Below are 19,397 nucleotides of genomic sequence, written 5' to 3' on the forward strand. Positions count from 1 at the left end.
GCAGTCTTACTGAAGTGAAAGGTGGAGTTGCTTCCTATGGATGTCTACATAAGTATCTCATTCCACAACTTTGCATGTGGTAATTTGCAAATGTTTGCTTTATGCCAAGAGAATGTTACCGTTGTCTTTAAGTCACAGTTTGTTAAACTTAGGGAACATAATGTCCTGCTTTCTATAAAATGTGATTTCCTTTATCAGTAATGTCATACCAAGCCATCTTGTGATTTCACCTGACTTGCACAAAGATGGAAAAGGAGGCTCTCAAGTCTGTTCTGCTCATCTAAACAAATCTCAGAAGTAATGATTATTTTGCTTCGATTGCCATTTAAAAAGGTTGCAGTCATCGAGTTCAATCATATGACACTGATCTGTGTATCATAGCATATTAGATTGGTCCCCACATTTGTTTACTTGTGACAGGTTTTGCGACATGAAGTGTCTGCAGTTCCAGAAAGAAAAATGGTAACGGAGCAAAGCAGTTAGCCCACTTGTCTCTAGTCGTGGCACGGTTCTATTGGTCGAAAACCCTTTAAAAATAGATTGAAGTCAGTTTGCAGATTCTATATAGAACACTTGCAGCAGTTGTAGGGTATTCAAGAAATTTGAGCTATGCACTTCTTGACTCAACCCATTTCAGTGAGGGGGTGTCTGAGTAGATATAGGCCATAGGTTGAGGCCGTCACATGCAGGGAGAAACAAAGTCGCCTGTGCATTGAGTTCAGAGTATGGTTGAGCCTGTGGCCAATGTCTGTCATCATGGAAAGACTGGTGAAACTTGTTCTGACATGGCTTATCTAATCCACGATAGTTGGGTACACAACCCCATTGTGACAGCAGCCAATATTGTCATCAGCACAACATTGGTTAATGCTTCACTGTGCATTTCTCCAGACCAACTGCCCATGCTTGCAACTTGGTTTGGGAAATAAAAAGAAGTTCAAACACTTGAGTTACAAAAGGAGGAAGTCCAAGAACAGAACTCAATGTGTTGTTTTTATTAAGAGTTAAATATGGTACAGGTACAACAGCAGAGAAAGTTAGATAAGCGATCATATGGATAGTACTTCATGGTAATATGTTAAATGAACAGGGGGAAAAAAAAAAATATTAGAAGCAGTCATCAAGCACCATTGTGTTTCTCCTCTCCTACCCAACTCCCCATTGCACTTCAAGAGCCATGTACAAATACCTTTGGGTTTACCCACTATGGAGAGACATCTACAGAGGTAATATGCAGAAAGACATATCAGTGGTTATCAATACAAGGTGTTATTTTTTTATCGGTTCTACTGCGATTACGCAGTAGTCGTTTGCTTCGTTCGATTCAACCAATCGAAAGTCATTTCAATGGAATTACTATATTGGGCACAACATTTTCAGCTTGCATATTTGCAACATGAAAACAATCAACTCTTGCACGGCAGTGATACAATCAACACACAGGTGATACCGGACAGGAAAACCAACACTTTTCACAACGTATCCACTAAATACAATGAAGCAAACTTGAGGCACATAAACCAGAACTGGTAGTGGGATAAAGGAAGATGTATTGGTCATGGAGAACACCTTTAGGTTAAGCTTGTAATTCAGATGACTATTTTGAAGCCATTGAAGAGAAAGCTATACTGGTGTTTAAGACAATAAGATTTCACCAGATCGGAAGAAAGCATACTAGGAAATAGAAATCAAAGTGTAGCTTACATTACCTGATAGTCTTATTTGAGTATTGGGGGGGGGGGGGGACGGGGGGACGGACTAGATATACCCACAGTGCATAGACTGATGGAATTCTGTGAACAGCACTAGTGCTGTATGCGTGACAACTCTTTACCGCATTCCATAGAAAGGGTTTCTTAAAATATGGTTGATTAAAATAAAAACCTCACCTCCCTCAAACCAAACATTAATGTATTGAGCTGGTACTTTCTCGAGAATAGAGATTCTCAAAAATCACATTGTGAGTTAGCTTTAGATCCAAGGGCCCATCTTGCTAGCTTGACATTGAAAACGCTATGATTATAGAAGACAAATTCAAAAAAATCCAGATGGCAGTACATCCAAACCCCAGTCTACTTCAGACTAGAGGCACATCTCAGAGAGGGGGGGGGGGGAAGAGACCCAGACGAGCATTGGAGGAAAAAGTTAATCAAGACATTGTGTGCGACGATCAGCATTAAAGTGGCTCCACAATAGAATCCTAAAAATCTCCTCAAAAAGCTACTGGTTACAGCTTTTACATCTGGAAAGAGGGGGAAAAGAAATAAAGAATTCAGGAACAAATAATTAACAAATTAGTTCTCAGATAAATATGAATGCCTATTGAGGTTCTTACTTGTATTGTACTTGCCTGTTGTAGCCACTTCTCTTGGTCTCCACCGATTTTCATACAGGAAAATAGATCACATACTGTGGGAGGGGCAAGTCGCTCCTGAAATCAGACCAAGGAACACAGTATTGTGAGTATGACCCAGCTTTAGCTTGAGGCTAAAACAAAGAGTCACTGGTTAACCAGTGGTTGAGAGATTTCAAAACTAAAGAATGCAAAGACAGAGTTTTTCCAATCAGTTCATTATCCATAGCCTTACCTGAGCATTGGCCCGCTTGCGTAGAAGCCACTTGTCCTCCTCTGGTTCTGTGCTGGGTTGCTCCTTTGTGACAGCAGTGCTACTGTGGGTCTTCTCAGGTAAGACCCAGCACTCTGGATGCAGTGGTATGCTGAAGGGGTTCTCCCACTTGGGGGCTTTGAACTGGGAGCTGTGTTCCACCCTGCTGGCCTTCTCCTCCCCCTGTGAGGCTGGTTGAGACACCCAGGCTGAGAGGGATAAGGCTTGGGATGTGGGGCCTATGGTCTTGCCAGGCTTGCTAGGGTAGAGCCAGGCCTCCAGGATGCCCTGAACCTTCTGTTCTTGCTCTTGGTGGTAGAGGGTGGACTGCTTGCTGGGGTTGTTTTTGTCCACCGAGACCCCGTTCTTGTCCCGACCCTCCTTCTTGAGGAGCCAGGTGGAGAGGGCCTCTTTGCCGCAGTTCTCATCACACACACACTGGGAGAAGCTGGCGCAGGACTCGTTGGCTTTGCAGGACTGCTGGCCTGGAATGGCCTGCTGCAGCCAGTTGTCAACAGGGCTGGGTGTCTGGGGTGTGGTGGCAGCAGAGGTGGGGGTGGTTTTCAGGCACAAGATTTTGCCCAGGTTCTCAATCTCCACAGACTTGTCACAGCAAGAACCACAGTCTGATTTGAGCAGCCAATCACTGGTGTTGAAGCCCTCCTGGAAAGGCTTGAAGACCAGGGGTGTGTTGGGGGTCTGGGGTGTGTTGGCAGAGGTGGGGGGGGTTTTCAGGCACAAGATTTTGCCCAGGTTCTCAATCTCCACAGACTTGTCACAGCAAGAGCCGCAGTCTGATTTGAGCAGCCAATCGCTGGTGTAGAAGCCCTCCTGGAAAGGCTTGAAGACCTGCTTCCACCTGTCAACATCAGAGGCCTGGCAGCTCTCGCTGGTGGGCTCCTTGGCAACAGTAGCTGGGGTGATGAGCCAGTCACTCAGTTTCACCATCTCTGCCCTCTCTTCCTCCTCAAGAGCCATGTCTAACTCAGACTCATCAATCTTCTCGATGGAGAAGGTTGAGCTGCTGCTGGTGCTACAGATACTGTTGGTTCTCTCTCTGATGGGAGTCTCCTCCTTCAGCAGCCACATCTCCAGGTCCATCAGGTGGCCCCAGGACTTGTGGAAGTCAAAGGGGGCCTTAGGGCAGGATGACTGGACGACAGAGGAAAGAAAAAAAACATGACCTTTTTGACTTTGTAATAGTCTGGGTATAAAATTGGACCAAATATTTTCTCATTTGAAAATAGACAATTAAATGTGTTTTTCTAGGAGCCGTGTCTAGATAAATAAGCAACAGGAAAATGTATTTTGCACCTTCTGGTCTCACCTGAATATTGCTGCGGGGGATCAACCAATCCTGTGGGTTCTTGCTTGGCTGGTATCCAACTGGGGTAGTAGTCACTGGACGGTTTCCAAGGAGCCAGTCGGAAAGAGGTACAGGCGTCGCACTCTACATATAAGAAAACAAACAGGCGTGCATGTCAGTACAGTGCATTTCCTTGTGAGTGAGGACTCCATGCATGTAGAACCAAAGGAATCACAACTTCACATGGAAAGGGTCTGTGTCATCATGGTACAAACCTGTTTCTTAGCTGCGATTGGACAGCTCTGCTGAAGCCAAGATTGCTCACTAGTATTTGATTTTTGAGGGACAATATCCAGCACGGGTCCTACTTCCATGTGCTGGGGAAGGAAAGAGGGAAGTTATGAACATTCTATCCATAGTTAAAGGACATGTGAGAGATGTCAGGGTTTTATGTAAGCAGTAACCACATAGATGGAGTAACTAGGGCCACAAGGCAGTCAGCGAGGAAAGCATAACCAACACCGTCACTGTGTTGTTCTCAAACTGCAATTCCCAAGATTCCCCCCAGAATATTGATAACATGCAACTGTATACTATACCTTCATACAACATGGGACTGTATACCTTCATAGAACATGGGAAATATTTTCTAAGACTCTTTCCTTGACAACAACTGATATCAATTTACATGTCTAAATCTTATGAAATGTACCTTTAACATTAACACGTTCACAAAGACTGACAATGAGTACAGTTTTATGCCTCGGTGTTGAGGTGTTAGTTGTAAACCTCCATTAAGAGCAGATAGGGCGCTTTATGCGGGCAGGGTGACAGAGATGAGGCTCAACCGGTAAACACACAGCCAAAGTTTAGACTTCTCAAATCAACATCGGGCATTGGGCTAAATCCAGTCTGAAGTGAATTTTGTTAGTAAGATGTGTGTGTGTAATTCTGGTTGTAGCTCCCAGAGGATCATGTACCTGGGTGGCAATGGTTCCAAAGGAGGTGATGGCCTGACGCAGGTAACGAGTGTCAGCCTGGAAGCTCATCTCAGGGGTTTCCTCAGGAGTCAAGTTCAAGGAAGATAACCTGAACACACAGAAGTAGAAATTTCAGCCCACCCCTCCCACAGTCATCTACCTACTTTACATATGCCAAACTTCAGGTTCTAACGTGACTATGCCCAAGTTAATTATAGAGGTATAATGGAAGCAAATACTGAGACTGAAATGATTGCTCAAGCACCATGACTTAAACACCAACTGTAAACAATAATTGTGAATGCTGACTCCCAAAATTACATTCAATTCAAGACAGAGGCCAATGCGGCAGCTCTTACTTTTCCATGCAGCTGGTGAGCTGGTTGGCCAGATTGTTGCTGTTGGAGTTCTCTAGCTGATGAATGAGAATATCAAACTGGCCTCGGAGCTGTGGGCAGAAGAGAGAGGGAGAGAAAAGGAGAAGATCAGACATGACACCGGTAACGTGAGGAGAAGGTAAAAAGAGAGAGACTAAATGGAACTTGATCTTCAGAGGTTTCTGAGCAGACACTTTGCAGTGCAGATATTGTTGTGTTGCAGACATGGGGGTACTACTCACACAGTGAAGCTGATGCAGCTGCGTCTGCAGAGCCTCTCCCTTTAGCTGCTCCACAAGGTCAATCTGCTCCAGCAGCCACACCTCACGGGAACGCATAAACTCCAGGTGTCTGCTGATACAGGTGTGAAGCTGGGACTTCACCTGTAAACAAGAGAAATTAACAAATAAGTTTGCAAAAATAAAATAAAAGACCTGCATACACACACTCCCAAGTCATGGCTGGGAGATGTCGCTCCTGCTGCTGAAGCTAAGCAAAGTCAGACACACAGACAAGACAGCACACTGACCTATACACCCATCAGAAGTCTGATTCTAGCCTCCAACAGTCAACTACTATATCCACGTCAAAGAGTAAGGGAAAACACCTTTGCTTTGACCTATTCCTCTGCTGGGTAGTCAGAAAAAGGCTGGATGATTCACTAAGATGCAGTGAGACGTGAGCTGCTGCTGCTGCAGTAGTGGATCCTCTGCCGTCTGTCCTCAGACTGCAGTGACCTGCCCTCTCCCTGCTACTGCCTTATAAAGGCGGGTCAAGGAAACTATCCTGTGGTCATGTTTCAATTGTTGGTCTCTCCGGTCCCTCTGCTCGTCCTCATCACGAGCCACATACTAGTCATTAAAAATGTGGTCACGTCAGGAGGACAAAGACACGTTTTATCACAGCTCAAAAGACCCATTTTAACATCACAGCTCTAACAGGGCTTAGCATATCTGCCACAGTTATGACATACAATAATGCCATGGATCAGTTTGTAGAGAACTAATGACTACTCTGCCATGTTTGCTAGGCTTCCCAGCACATCAAAACATACACGCCCTATACCCATCTGCCTTCCTTAATCCTGTGGTGACTAACCATGTTGCTTGTCCTAAATCCCTGAAAACCACTGTGTTTACACCATAGAGCCCATTGTATCAAAATCAAATCAAATGTCATTGCTCACACACATATTTAGCAATGTTATTGCGGGTGTAGCGAAATGCTCGTATGAGCCCGGCTGTTCAACCCTGGGTGGGACCACAGGCTGTAAGATGGTCCCCTAGTGGCTTTACTCACCTCTCTGGAGTTGTCCTTGAGCTGGGCCTCAGCCCTCGTCACCCCACCGATGGCCTCCTCCAGCTGAGAGCGCGCCTGCACACACTGCCTGAGGGTGGCCTTCTCTCGCTCCTCCACAAGAGACATTCTGCAGAGAGATACCGTTTTTGTTACAGGGTTAGACTGATAACACGAAAAAAATGTTCTTTCTTTCCAAAGACCTAAATCCTCCCTTGGTTCAGTGAGCCACTCACTGTCTGCTTTCAGGGATTGATTGTGAGCCGAATAGGGGGTGCTCGAACAATCAAGTTCATTGCCTATACACTAATAAAGCAAATGCTAGTCTAATTAATGCACGAGTATGGAAATATTGTACCGTCAGCACTGAGGCTCAATTTGTGTTCCCTTTTACGTTGAAACCAACAAACTCTCACTTTCCTGTTTTCTGTCCCTTTTCACTTCTGCTTCACAGAAGTGGGGGAAAATAAGTATGAGACGTAAGAAATTAAACAAGGTGCACACTCCCATCACAGTACTCATTTTGTCATTGTGACCACCAACAGGTATAACTACAGTGACCGATCAAGGTCACCAGCCAAACCCGGAAGACGCTGGGCCAATTGTGCGCCGCCCTATGGAACTCCCAATCACGGCCGGCTGTGATACTGCCTGGAATCGAACCAGGGTGTCTGTAGTGACGCCTCTAACCCTGAGATGCAGTGCCTTAGACCACTGTGCCACTCGGGAGCAATGACTGAGGTACATTTTAGCAAGGGAATTAAGTTAAAAGGAATATTTAGGCCTATTAGTTCTGAATTGGTCTCATGGCTTGTTGTTAACTGGGTCTTTACACCAGCTTTGAGGTCTCACATGACATCCCTCACAGGCATAATGGAGCCCACAACAAAACCCCATCTTAAAACTGCTGCTCAATCACTACCTGTCATACCCATTTTGCTGGGCTTTTGACAGACAATGGACAACTGTTAGTGAATGTACAGCATGCCCTCTAGGTCAGGTTTCACCAAACTCAGTCCTGGACCCCCTCCCCCGCTGGGTGCACATTTGTTTTTTTGCCTTAGGACTTCACAGCTAATTCAAATAGTCAAAGCTTGACGAGTTGATTGGTCATGATGATTTGGTTGATGTGATTAGATGTGTTGCAAAATACAGGTCCAGAATCAGACTGGATGCCCATCATTGATTTCAGAGATCACCAAGTTAATTTTTTTTATTTTACCTTTATTTAACCAGGCAAGTCAGTTAAGAACAAATTCTTATTTTCAATGACGGCCTGGGAACAGTGGGTTAACTGCCTGTTCAGGGGCAGAACGACAGATTTGTACCTTGTCAGCTCGGGGGTTTGAACTCGCAACCTTCCGGTTACTAGTCCAACGCTCTAACCACTAGGCTACCCTGCCTAGTGGGGTTACACTGGTTGTATTTGAGCAAAGGTTCAATAGTTAAAAATTGACACTCCAGTGTTAGGCCTATAGTTTAAGCAAGTATTTCAATGCAGCTTAAATTTTAGGACATAACATTTCCCTTTCTATACCTCCATTCATGTGAGTGCTTGTTCAAGCAGCTGACATAGGATTTATTCAACTTTAAGGCTCAAGCTGCAAAGTTAATGAACTACACTGTTTAAACATACAACACGATTAAGTATTTGATCAAAGTAAAAACGTAAAATTCAGAGATCTTAGTACAGCTTCAACCATAAATAAATAAAACCAGTACCTTGCAACAAAGTAACTGATACAAACGTCAGCTTTAGAGACTTGTTTGATAGTTTGTTTAGAGTAAAAGTAAGCGGTCTCCTGAAGCCGGGCAGCTTGCTTTTACTCTTTCCTTTGGTCATTAGGAGACGACAACACACATTTAAAGGTATTTCTCATGTTAAAATAGCACCGTCTTCGGCAATTAACCGGTTGGTTAATACATGCATTAGGGTTTAAAATGTCATGTAATATTAGCTCATGTAAAAAAATAAAAAAAAATGGAGGAGTTCGTCCCTACGTGGCTTGAATCGTCAAGGCTAACTATGCAAGAGACCGGCGAAAAATTACGTATTCTTGAAAATCAGCTGTACAAAGCCAACCAAACTCCAAGGTCATAGCTACCTCATGTTAAGGACTGTCCAGCGATATCTGATATCTGTCCGTTTAAATCCGCTGATGTTGCTCCCTTCTCTCATAAACAAAGGATACCAGTTTTAAGTGCTCGCTTTCATGATTTATCTTGCCACGAACCACGGCTGATCGCTTCGTCATTGGCTGAGTTTCTGTCTGAGCCTACGTTCAAGCAACCACCATCATGCCGCGTTCAAATCAAATGGGAACTCGGAAATCTCTGACTTCCGATCGTTAAAAAAAAAAAGAGAGAACTCTTGGGGGGGGGGACTAGCTCCGACTGGGAAAGTAGATTTGAACGGTCATCCAACTCGGGCCTCTTCCTCGAGCTCCGACTTTCCGAGCTGAATAAAATCAAATGTATTTATATAGCCCTTCTTACATCAGCTGAAGATCGCTGACGTCGTGATATGGGCCACGTATTTTTCCGAGTTCCCAGATGTTCTGAACGCGGCATAAGTCTCGCATTCCGCACGTACACCACTAATAGGAAAACAAGGGCCCTTCAAAGGCGGTTCTAAGACCGCCAAGCGAATACTTGTCAGCATTTTTCCTTTTGTCAATCACACCAATGAAATGCAGAGCAGGCACAGGCGCGTTACCGACACAAATAATGATTTGGCTCATAAAATTACTCTCTATTGGAAATGTCAAAGCAATCAAGTTAATTCTACATTTCTTTACATTGTAATAACAAACTAACAATTTCCATGTGGGCAACACACTTGCAAAGTTATCAGTGAGGGTCCAAGTGACAGGCTGCCATCCCCAAAAAGTGGGTTCAGTGTTTTAACTATAGTGAATCATTGTATTGTGTAATGTTAACTAGTTAATATGTTTTGGTAATCAGTAAATTGCCCATCACTGTGTGTGTCCATAGATAGACAAGGTTCACAATCATGTGTTGACAATCTGCTACTGTGGGGTGCGGTCTTCCTAGCCCAACATGTACTATTTTAAGGGACCGTTACTCCTTAAAGTCCAGGATTTAGACTGGCTCTGGCTGCCAAAAACGTCATCTAAACGTGAATCGATTCTCAATTGCAATACTGTTCTATAAACATAAAGCCCTATACTTTCATATCACAAAATAATTTCACAAATGCAAAATATACACTTACTGTACACTGTTTTAACCGGATTTATCACAGTTGCAGCTGACTGTATTTTTCAGTGACAACACGATTCTGGCGGCCTTCGAATCCCTCATGGTGTGCCCGATTTTGTTTTAAATGTGGACTCACATTATTTAAGTATTGTGTTGGGAAGAAAAGTACAATCATCACCTTGAAAGATTAGGAGCTCAATTCAATCCAACACACATTGCAGTATTTACAAAGTAACTTTTTCCCCAATGTCAAATTAACTCACAGATTGGTCTTGGGTAGTGTATAAAAATGTAAAACTACCCCCTCATAAGTATGCTTTCACTTTTAAGAATTAGAAGTGTGTGGGCATGGGATGAATATTGTAAATAAAGGATTTAAAAAAAACATCTTCCCCATGTCGGATTAGATCTCACAATAATCGAACTATGAGCCAACTGTTTTTAATATTTAATATTGAGGAAAGATAGTTGCTTCCGTCAATGTAATGTTTTGCATCCCCATATATTTATATACACAAACATTCATACATATACACCTTTATTATTCCCTGCAAACCCTACCACCCCTCCCCCAATTGGAGTAAACAAATAAACAATAACACCTAGGCTTCTACCTTCAGTTTATACACATTTTTACAGACAATCTATTTTTACAATAGTTAGATTTAGTTTGTTTTTAAACCTTCCTCTATTTCTGATGTCCATCCATTTTGATTTATTTTTGTATTTCTGAACCTATATACACTTTACAGACCATATGTTTTACATGTGTTATCTTGTTATTAGTCCCACAATTGAGCTCCATTCAACCCCTCCTATCTATCGCTTAACACCATCCATTTTGGATTTCTATTTGCCATATATTTTTCAACTGTGCTGCAATGCCTCACATAATTACTGAACCTTTCTATTATCATAGCTTGTAAATGAAAGATTGTAGATGAAAGATAAACCGTTTTGCTAAAATAATTATTATATTATTGATTGACTGACTGACTGACAATGACGTATCAAATCACCCGGTATTGCTATCTGCAGCGTTAGTTCTAGGTTATTGTTGCAATTATTAATGAGCATCGCAAGCTGCTCCAAGAATTTAGACAGGTTTGTCTTCCCAACAGCAGCAGCACACTGAGCAGGCCAAGGTCCGCAGCAAACAAGTAAATTAGAGGCAAATTATTGTGTTCGTCAGGCCTGGCTATCAGCTCTGCTTCCACCCTAGGCAAGATTAACATATGCCACCCCGTGTCATGTATAGTATAAAGATTTGGAATCAATTGATTGACTTGAGTAATGATGTGTATCATGCGCAATTAATGTATTTTAGTTATGCTACTAAATAAGCTCATGGAAACAAAACATTGTTGCCAACTATTTACGTCGGAGTTACAATGTTGCAATCACTAGGCAGCCAACTGCCTATAGTAGGAAACAGAGTTGTTATCAATAAGCCACATATAGCACACATGAGTCACAACCCAAAGACATTTATTAACATCATCCAGTAGAACTATAAAAATAGTGAGAATTTGAGCTTCGGAAATAAGTGCGCTTCATTTCACAGGAGCAGTGTAAAATAAAGGTTCTCTCTCAATGAACCAGCCTTGACAAACCTTTTTATTCTGTACAGACTTCCTTCTTTTCACTCTGTCAATTATGTTAGTATTGTGGAGTAACTACTAGATGTGTGCCGAGTAGTCGGACAAAACAAGTATCGTAAAGGATATGGGCAATTTTCTGGATACAATTATGATCAGGGTATTTGTTGTAATTATTTGTGATCAGAAAAAAGTAAGCACACATCTTTCTCATGTCAGTCAGTCATCAAGTGAGGTGCTAATTGGTTTAAATAACTCAACGGTCTGGTTTGTTTTTCTGTAAAGAGAAGAGTACATTGATCCTGCTGCTCTGATTGGATATAGTAAAGCTGCATTTGGTTTCATAATTTCACCCGATCACTTTCACTTCTCTGTTGCGGTCTGTTGGGTTCTAACTTGAAATATCCTTATTCATGTTAACATATTAGTACTGGCTGTATGAAAATTTACTGAGTGAGAAAGGGAAGTGCAGAAAGTTTACCTTCTGTCAGAACATGTTATGGTTAAATCTTATGGTTAAATCTCATGTTGCCCTTCTCCACTCCATAGGGTACGTCTGGTTTCAGTCACTAATAAGGTATGACAGTTAGGGCTGTGAGTTAGAGAGGAGGAATGTGGGTCGAGGTCAGGTCAGATATTGTGAGGAGGAACATGACATACACACATACATAGGAGCCAGGGCCATGCCTACACCAATGAGAGGAACCATATAAGTTCCTGCCTAGCAACATGGATGTCTAGATGTGCAAGGAGTTGACGCAGACCAGTAGAGCGTGTAAATATGTGTGGAAACATGTTGAACACTTTACTCAAGCCATTTCAGCTTTTGATTTTGAACTAATTTGTAAAAATGCCAAAAAACAGAATTACACTTAGACGTTATGGGTTAGTGTCCATAATAGAGTCAAAAAAAATACCAATTAAATCTACTTTAAATTCAGGCTGTAACAACAAAATGTGGGAAAAAGTAAATGGATATGAATACTTAGTGAAGGCACTGTATAACAATCAAGCTGATATACTGTATAGCTAGATAGCGATGTGCCCATGTGTCGCATTCCCCTTTTGTTTGACACCAGGCCTCAAACGATACCTCGATAAAGTTTTGGCTAACACCTTCGGTTATTACCCGCATGTGTTAGCTAGCTAGTATAATTAAACAAATGCCGTCTCCTGACTGCTTCAATGAAGTATGAATAATTTTACCTACTAGCTAGCATTAGCGTAACAAGATAATTATCTTCCATACGAAGGCGGAGGTGGGCAATTCATGAGTCTCGACATAGAACCCGTCGGGTGATTGGTTGAGCCTTCGAGTGCGTGACGTCTCACACATGCGCTACAGAGCCATCTGATTAGCCAGCTCGCACTGCCGGCATGAGCAGTTAGCACCAGCCAAACAACAAGCCCACCAATTTTTTTGTTTAACCTTAACACAAACGGTCTAGTATGTGTTGCTTGGCGCACTGCATCTCAGTGATAGAGGCGTCACTACAGACCCTGGTTCAATTCCAGGCTGTGTCACAACCAACCGTGATTGTAGGGCGGCGCACAATTGTCCCAGCGTTGTCCAGGTTAGGCCAACATTGTAAATAAGAATGTGTTCTTAACTGACTAGCCTAGTTAAAAATAATTTAAAAAATGAGCAAGTTAACACAAATGTTTCAAAGAATACGTCATGCGTCCACTGCCTGGCCAGTGATCTAGCTAGCTACATTTCAGTAATTAGTTATTCTCCTAAATACGGTCACTGGATACACTAGCTGAGCTGAACCCATTTGGCTGAACACAAACTAGTAGCCAGTTGTTGCTGCCCATGGTGGAATCATATCTAACCCATTTGCTCCTGGATACTATGCTATGTCCACATGGTCTCATAACCATGTGTACGCGAATTAGCATTTTGCAAGCTAGCTAGCTGAGCTGTTTTACAAGAAAAACGGATGACATGAATCAAACACTGTAGTTAGCACGCTCTCTTCTGCGACAATATATTGTCAGATTCGTATTATAATTAATGTTAACTGTAATTGAAGATGGGGGTTACTACTGGATTAAGATCCGATGGAGATAAATTGTCCGCCATGGTTTGGAAAGGGCTCAGCCGCAAAGAAGCTCAACCAATCACCCGATGGGTTCAATATCGACTCCTGAAATTCCCCTGGTCATAGCTTTTGTCAAATTAACGTCAGATTTGACTTTTTGTAGCAGGTTATGAAAATAAGCTTAAAGCTAGGAGAAGGGTCAAATCTACATTTGACGTTAATTTGATAAAAGACGGATCCCATCTAAGCATGAACATAACTTTCGTGCGCTTACTTGGCTAGCTAGCGGAGCTAACGTTAGCCAACGGAATATTTTCAAAACCTTTTAGCTAAATGTTAACATGCCACCGAGCGCACCTACCTTTTCCCCTTGTATTGTACTCTTGAATTCGAAGACATCGACGTGTATAGCTAAGTTAGCAAGCTGTTTTAAAATATAATAAAATAAAAACTATAGTCAACTGCTTTTCTTCTACCCGGATGAAACGTCCCGTGTCAGGGTCGTAACTAGTTAGAACAGCAACAAAGTCTTACACCCAGCTATCTCTACAATGTATCTTCTTAAAATCTGATTTTAAACCTAACATTAACCCTTACCTTAACCACACTGCTGACCTAAACTTACATTTAAACAAAACAAAAACAAGTGTTTTCCTGAATTTAAATTTGGACTTTGTGGCTGTAATATCTTGTGGAAACCTAATGTGTGAGGCAAAACGATATGTTGTCTCGCACGGAAATCTCTCGCGATAGTTGTACCACTACAAATAAGTGTTTATGCTTTGCTGCTATCTAGAGGTCTTTTTATTTTATTTTAAATGTATGTCTCTGCATTAGATCAGTAGGTAGGGCAGGCTGACACGAATGAAAGCACTGAGCTACTACTATATAATAAAAACAGATGAAAGGGATTATCATAATATTTGCTGGACTATTGTATTTACCGGTATGTATGACATTAACAGTTTTTTTTTTTTTGTCAGCCACTCCCCCTGAAATGCATTTGTGGAGATTATTATATGGATGAGGGTTGGCTCATAGAAAGGATATGAGAAAATAAAATTGTATTCGTCACGTGCTGAATACAACAGGTGTGGATTTAACCCTCTAGAATCTATGCCTGGTTCGACTAAGCTAACAAATAGTCATAGACAAAGGAGATGATTGTGGACTACAGGAAAAAGAGGACCGAGCACGCCACCATTCTCATCGACAGGGCTGCGGTGGAGCAGGTTGAGAGCTTCAAGTTCCTTGGTGTCCACATCACCAACAAACTAACATGGTCCAAGCACACCAAGACAGTCGTGAAGAGGGCACAACAAAACGTATCCCCCTCAGGAGACTGAAAAGATTTGACATGGTTCCTCAGATCCTCAAAAGGTTCTACCGCTGCACCATCGAGAGCATCCTGATTGGTTGCATCACTGCCTGGTATGGCAAATGCTCGGCCTCCGACCGCAAGGCACTACAGAGGGTAGTGTGAACGGCCCAGTACATCACTGGGCCAAGCTTCCTGCCATCCAGGATCTCTATACCAGTGTCAGAGGAAGGTCCAAAAAATTTTCAAAGACTCCAGCGACCCTAGTCATAGACTGTTCTCTCTGCTACCGCACGGCAAGCAGTACCAGAGCGCCAAGTCTAGGTCCAAGACGATTCGAAACAGCTTCTACCCCCAAGCCATAACACTCCTGAACACCTAATCAAATGGCTACCCAGACTATTTGCAATGACCCCCCCTCTTTTACACCGCTGCTACACTCTGTTGTTATCTATGCATAGTCACTTTAATAACTCCACATGTACACTACCGTTCAAAAGTTTGGGGTCACTTAGAAATGTCCTTGTTTTTGAAAGCAAAGCCATTTTTTTGCCCATTAAAATAATATCAAATTGATCAGAAATACAGTGTAGACAATGTTAATGTTGTAAATGACTATTGTAGCTGGAAACTGCTGATTTTTAATGGAATATCTACATAGGCATACAGAGTGCCATTATCAGCAACCATCACTCCTGTGTTCCATTGGCTGGTTGTGTTAGCTAATCCAAGTTTATCATTTTAAAAGGCTAATTGATCATTAGAAAACCCTTTTGCAATTAAGATCTCGCTTTTCTGTTAAAAAAGAAGGACATTTTTAAGGGACCCCAAACTTTTGAACGGTAGTGTACATATTAGCTCAACTAACCGGTGCCCCCGCACATTGACTCTGTACCGGTGCCCCCCTGTATATAGTCGCGCTATTGTTATTTTACTGCTGCTCTTTAATTACTTGTTACTTTTATTTCTTATTCTTATCCGTATTTTTTAAACTGCATTGTTGGTTAGGGTCTTGTAAGTAAGCATTTCACCATTCGGCTCATGTGACTAATAAAATTTGATTTGATTTGATACCAAGGATCATTTAGCCAGTGGCATAAAGTACTTAAGTAAAAATACTTTAAAGTACTACTTAAGTAGTTTTTTGGGGCATCTGTACTTTAATATTTATATTTTTGATTACTTTCCCTTCACTACATTCCTAAATAAAATAATGTACTTTTTACTCCATACATTTTTCTTGACACTCAAAAGTACTATTTACATTTTGAATACTTAGGAGGACAGGAAAATTATCAAATTCACACACTTATCAAGAGAACATCCCTGGTGTCTCTGATCAATAAACGCAAATGCTTAGTTTGTAAAGATGTCTGAGTGTTGGAGTGTGCCCCTGGCTCTCGTAAATAAATAAAAACCAAGAAAATGGTGCCGTCTGATTTGATTAATATAAGGAATTTGAATGATTTATAATTTTACTTTTGATACTTAAGTATATTTGAGCAATTATATGTACTTTTGATACTTAAGTATATTTAAAACCAAATATTTTTAGACTTTTACTCAAGTAGTATTTTACTGGGCGACTTTCACTTTTACTTGAGCCATTTTCTATTAAGGTTTTTTAACATTTACTCAAATATGACAATTCTTCCACCACTGTAGCTATTTAATTTAGAATTTTAGGACCCCAAATGCATTGAATAACAGATTAACTAAGACCGCACTCAATGAGCTGTTTGCCATAAGCAAACAGGAAAACGCTCATCAAGAGGTGGTGCTCCTAGTGGCCAGGGACTTTAATGCAGGGAAACTCAAATCCGTTTTTACCTCATTTCTACCAGCATGTTAAATGTGAAACCAGAGGGTAAAAAACTCGACCCACAGGTGGTAAGTGTAGACAACAACATCTGCCACGCTGATCCTCAACACTGTGGCCCCTCAGGGGTGTGTACTTAGTCCCCTCCTATACTCCCTGTTCACCTACGACTGTGTGGCCAAGCATGACTCCAACATCATCATTAAGTTTGCTGACAACGATGAGACAGCCTACAGGGATGAGGTCAGAGAACTGGCAGTGTGGTGCCAGAACAACAACCTCTCCCTCAATGTGAGCAAGACAAAGCAGCTGATCGTGGACTACAGGAAAAGGCAGGCCGAACAGTCCCCCATTAACATCGATGGGGCAGTAGTGGAGCGAGTCGAGAGTTTCAAGTTCCTTGTTGTCCACATCACCAATTAACTATCATGTTCCAAACACACCAAGACAGTCGTGAAGAGGGCACAACAAACCTTTCCCCCTCAGGAGACTGAAAAGATTTGGCATGGGTCCCCAGATCCTCAAAAAGTTCTACAGCTGCAAAATCGAGAGTATCCTGGCGGTTTGTATCACCGCCTGGTATGGCAACTGCTCTGCATCTGACAGTAAGACGCTACAGAGGGTAGTGCGTATGGCCCAGTACATCACTGGGGACCAGTTTCCTGCCATTCAGGACCTATATAATAGGCAGAGGAATGCCCATAAAACTGTCAGAGACTCCATTCACTCAAGTCATAGACTGTTTGATCTACTACTGCATGGCAAGCAGTACCGGAGCGCCAAGTCTTGGACCAAAAGGCTCCTTAACAGTTTCTACCCCCCAAGCCATAAGACTGCTGAACATTTAATCAAATGGCCACCGTACTATTTACATTGACACCCCCCCCATCCATTTGTACACTGCTGCTACTCACTGTTTATTATCTATGCATGGTCACTTCAACCCTACCTACATGTACACATTACCTCAACTAACCTGTACACCCGCACACTGACTCGGTAACTGTACCCCCTGCATATAGCCTCATTATTGTTATTTTATTGTGTTACTTTTTATTATTTTTTACTTTTGTTTATTTGGTAAATATTTTCTTAACTCTTCTTGAACTGCACTGTTGGTTAAGGGCTTGTAAGTAAGCATTTCACGGTAAGGTCTACACTTGTTGTATTCGGCGCATGTGACAAATGTTTGATTTGATTAGGGATTGTGCCAGGTATCCTCCAGACGTGACGTTTGGCATTCAGGCCAAAGAGTTCAATCTTGGTTTCATCAGACCAGAGAATCTTGTTTCTCATAGTCTGAGAGTCCTTTAGGTAAACTCCAAGCAGGCTGTCATTTACATTATTTTAATTGAACCTTTATTTAACTAGGTAAGTCAGTTAAGAACATATTCTTATTTACAATGACGGCCTAGGAACAGTGGGTTAACTACCTTGTTCAGGGGTCAGAATGACAGATTTTTACCTTGTCAGCTCAGGGATTCAATCTAGCAACCTTTCGGTTACTGGCCCAACGCTCTAACCACTAGGCTACCTGCCGTCATGTGCCTTTTACAGAGGAGTGGCTTCCATCTGGCCACTCTACCAAAAAGGCCTGATTGGTGGAGTGCTGCAGTGATGGTTGTCCTTCTGGAACGTTCTCCCATCTCCACAGACGAACTCTGGAGCTCTGTCAGAGTGAACATCGGGTTCTTGGTCACCTCCCTGACCAAGGCCCTTCTCCCCCGATTGCTCAGTTTGGCCCGGGCGGCCAGGTCTAGGAAGAGTCTTGGAGGTTCCAAACTTTTTCCATTTAAGAATGATGGAGGTCACTATGTTCTTGGGGACCTTCAATGCTGCAGAAGTTTTTTGGTACCCTTCCCCAGATCTGTGCCTCGACACAACCCTGTCTCGGAGCTCTATGGACAATTCCTTCAACCTCATGGCTTGTTCTTTGCTCTGACCTGCACTGTCAACTGTGTGGACCTTGTATAGACAGGTGTGTGCCTTTCCAAATTATGTCCAATCAATTGAATTTACCACAGGTGGACTCCAATGAAGTTGTAGAAACATCTCAAGGATGAGCAATGGAAACAGGATGCACCTGAGCTAAATGTCAAGTCTCATAGCAAAGGGTCTTATTCACATAAGTGTTAAGGTATTGCTTTAAAACATTTTTAAAAAAAGTGCTACAAAAACTGTTTTTCACTTTGACATTATGGGGTATTGTGTGTAGACTGTTGGGAAAAAACATAAATTTATTACAATTTAGAATAAGGCTGTAACGTAACAAAATGTGGAAAAAATCAAGGGGTCTGAATACTTTCCGAAAGCACTGTATTTACATAAGTATTCAGACCTTTTGCTATGAGAGTCGAAATTGATCTCAGATGTCTACCCTTACTAAGCACTTAAACTTGGCAATAACGTACTGTCCCCATGAGTGACAGAACACTGAGCCAATCACTGCGCAATGCTCCTGTTTTCTGCTGGCTCACCCCACCACCACAGAAAGCACAGTGCTAGGCTGAAACACCTGCATTTTGGAGCTGCCTTATTCAAGAAAACAAAAAAGAGACAATGTGTGTATGCAGCTTTATTAACTGAATGATATATATTTGTACATTTCTTGCAAACTGATATGTGACACGTATTAATCCCAAAATAACATGCAAAACAGGCGTCCCAAAATATATATATTTTTTTCTCTGAAAATGTGGGTCTCAAAACAGCCCCACCTGCACTGAATGACGTGTCGCCACTGGATGTTACCCACTGACATGATTCAAAATTCAAAAGGCATTCGTGCATCTGAGCTATCTTTTTTGCAGGTGCATGGCAACAGTTTAAT

General features: G+C 42.1%; 1 protein-coding gene across 4 annotated transcripts; it reads right to left on the minus strand.

Annotated features, from left to right (window-relative positions):
* Positions 1-980: 980 nt before the first annotated feature.
* On the minus strand, positions 981-14,141 carry ncoa4 (nuclear receptor coactivator 4). 4 transcript variants are annotated; one of them, XM_036983137.1, is made up of 10 exons: positions 14,028-14,141; positions 6,569-6,695; positions 5,512-5,652; positions 5,252-5,340; positions 4,893-5,001; positions 4,188-4,289; positions 3,934-4,056; positions 2,589-3,758; positions 2,336-2,431; positions 981-2,242 (listed from the first exon to the last, which is right to left on the minus strand). In XM_036983137.1, the coding sequence occupies exons 2-10, from the start codon at positions 6,692-6,694 to the stop codon at positions 2,237-2,239; spliced, it is 1,962 nt and encodes a 653-aa protein (XP_036839032.1). In that variant the 5' UTR covers position 6,695; positions 14,028-14,141; the 3' UTR covers positions 981-2,236. The 4 variants fall into 4 exon arrangements, with proteins under 4 accessions (XP_036839032.1, XP_036839029.1, XP_036839024.1 ...); XM_036983134.1 differs by lacking the exon at positions 14,028-14,141 and adding an exon at positions 13,792-14,005; XM_036983129.1 differs by lacking the exon at positions 14,028-14,141 and adding an exon at positions 8,671-8,914.
* Between the last annotated feature and the right edge of the window lie 5,256 nt (positions 14,142-19,397).

The sequence above is a fragment of the Oncorhynchus mykiss genome, chromosome 1 (genome assembly GCF_013265735.2).
Source record: "Oncorhynchus mykiss isolate Arlee chromosome 1, USDA_OmykA_1.1, whole genome shotgun sequence".
NCBI classification, from domain to species: domain Eukaryota; kingdom Metazoa; phylum Chordata; class Actinopteri; order Salmoniformes; family Salmonidae; genus Oncorhynchus; species Oncorhynchus mykiss.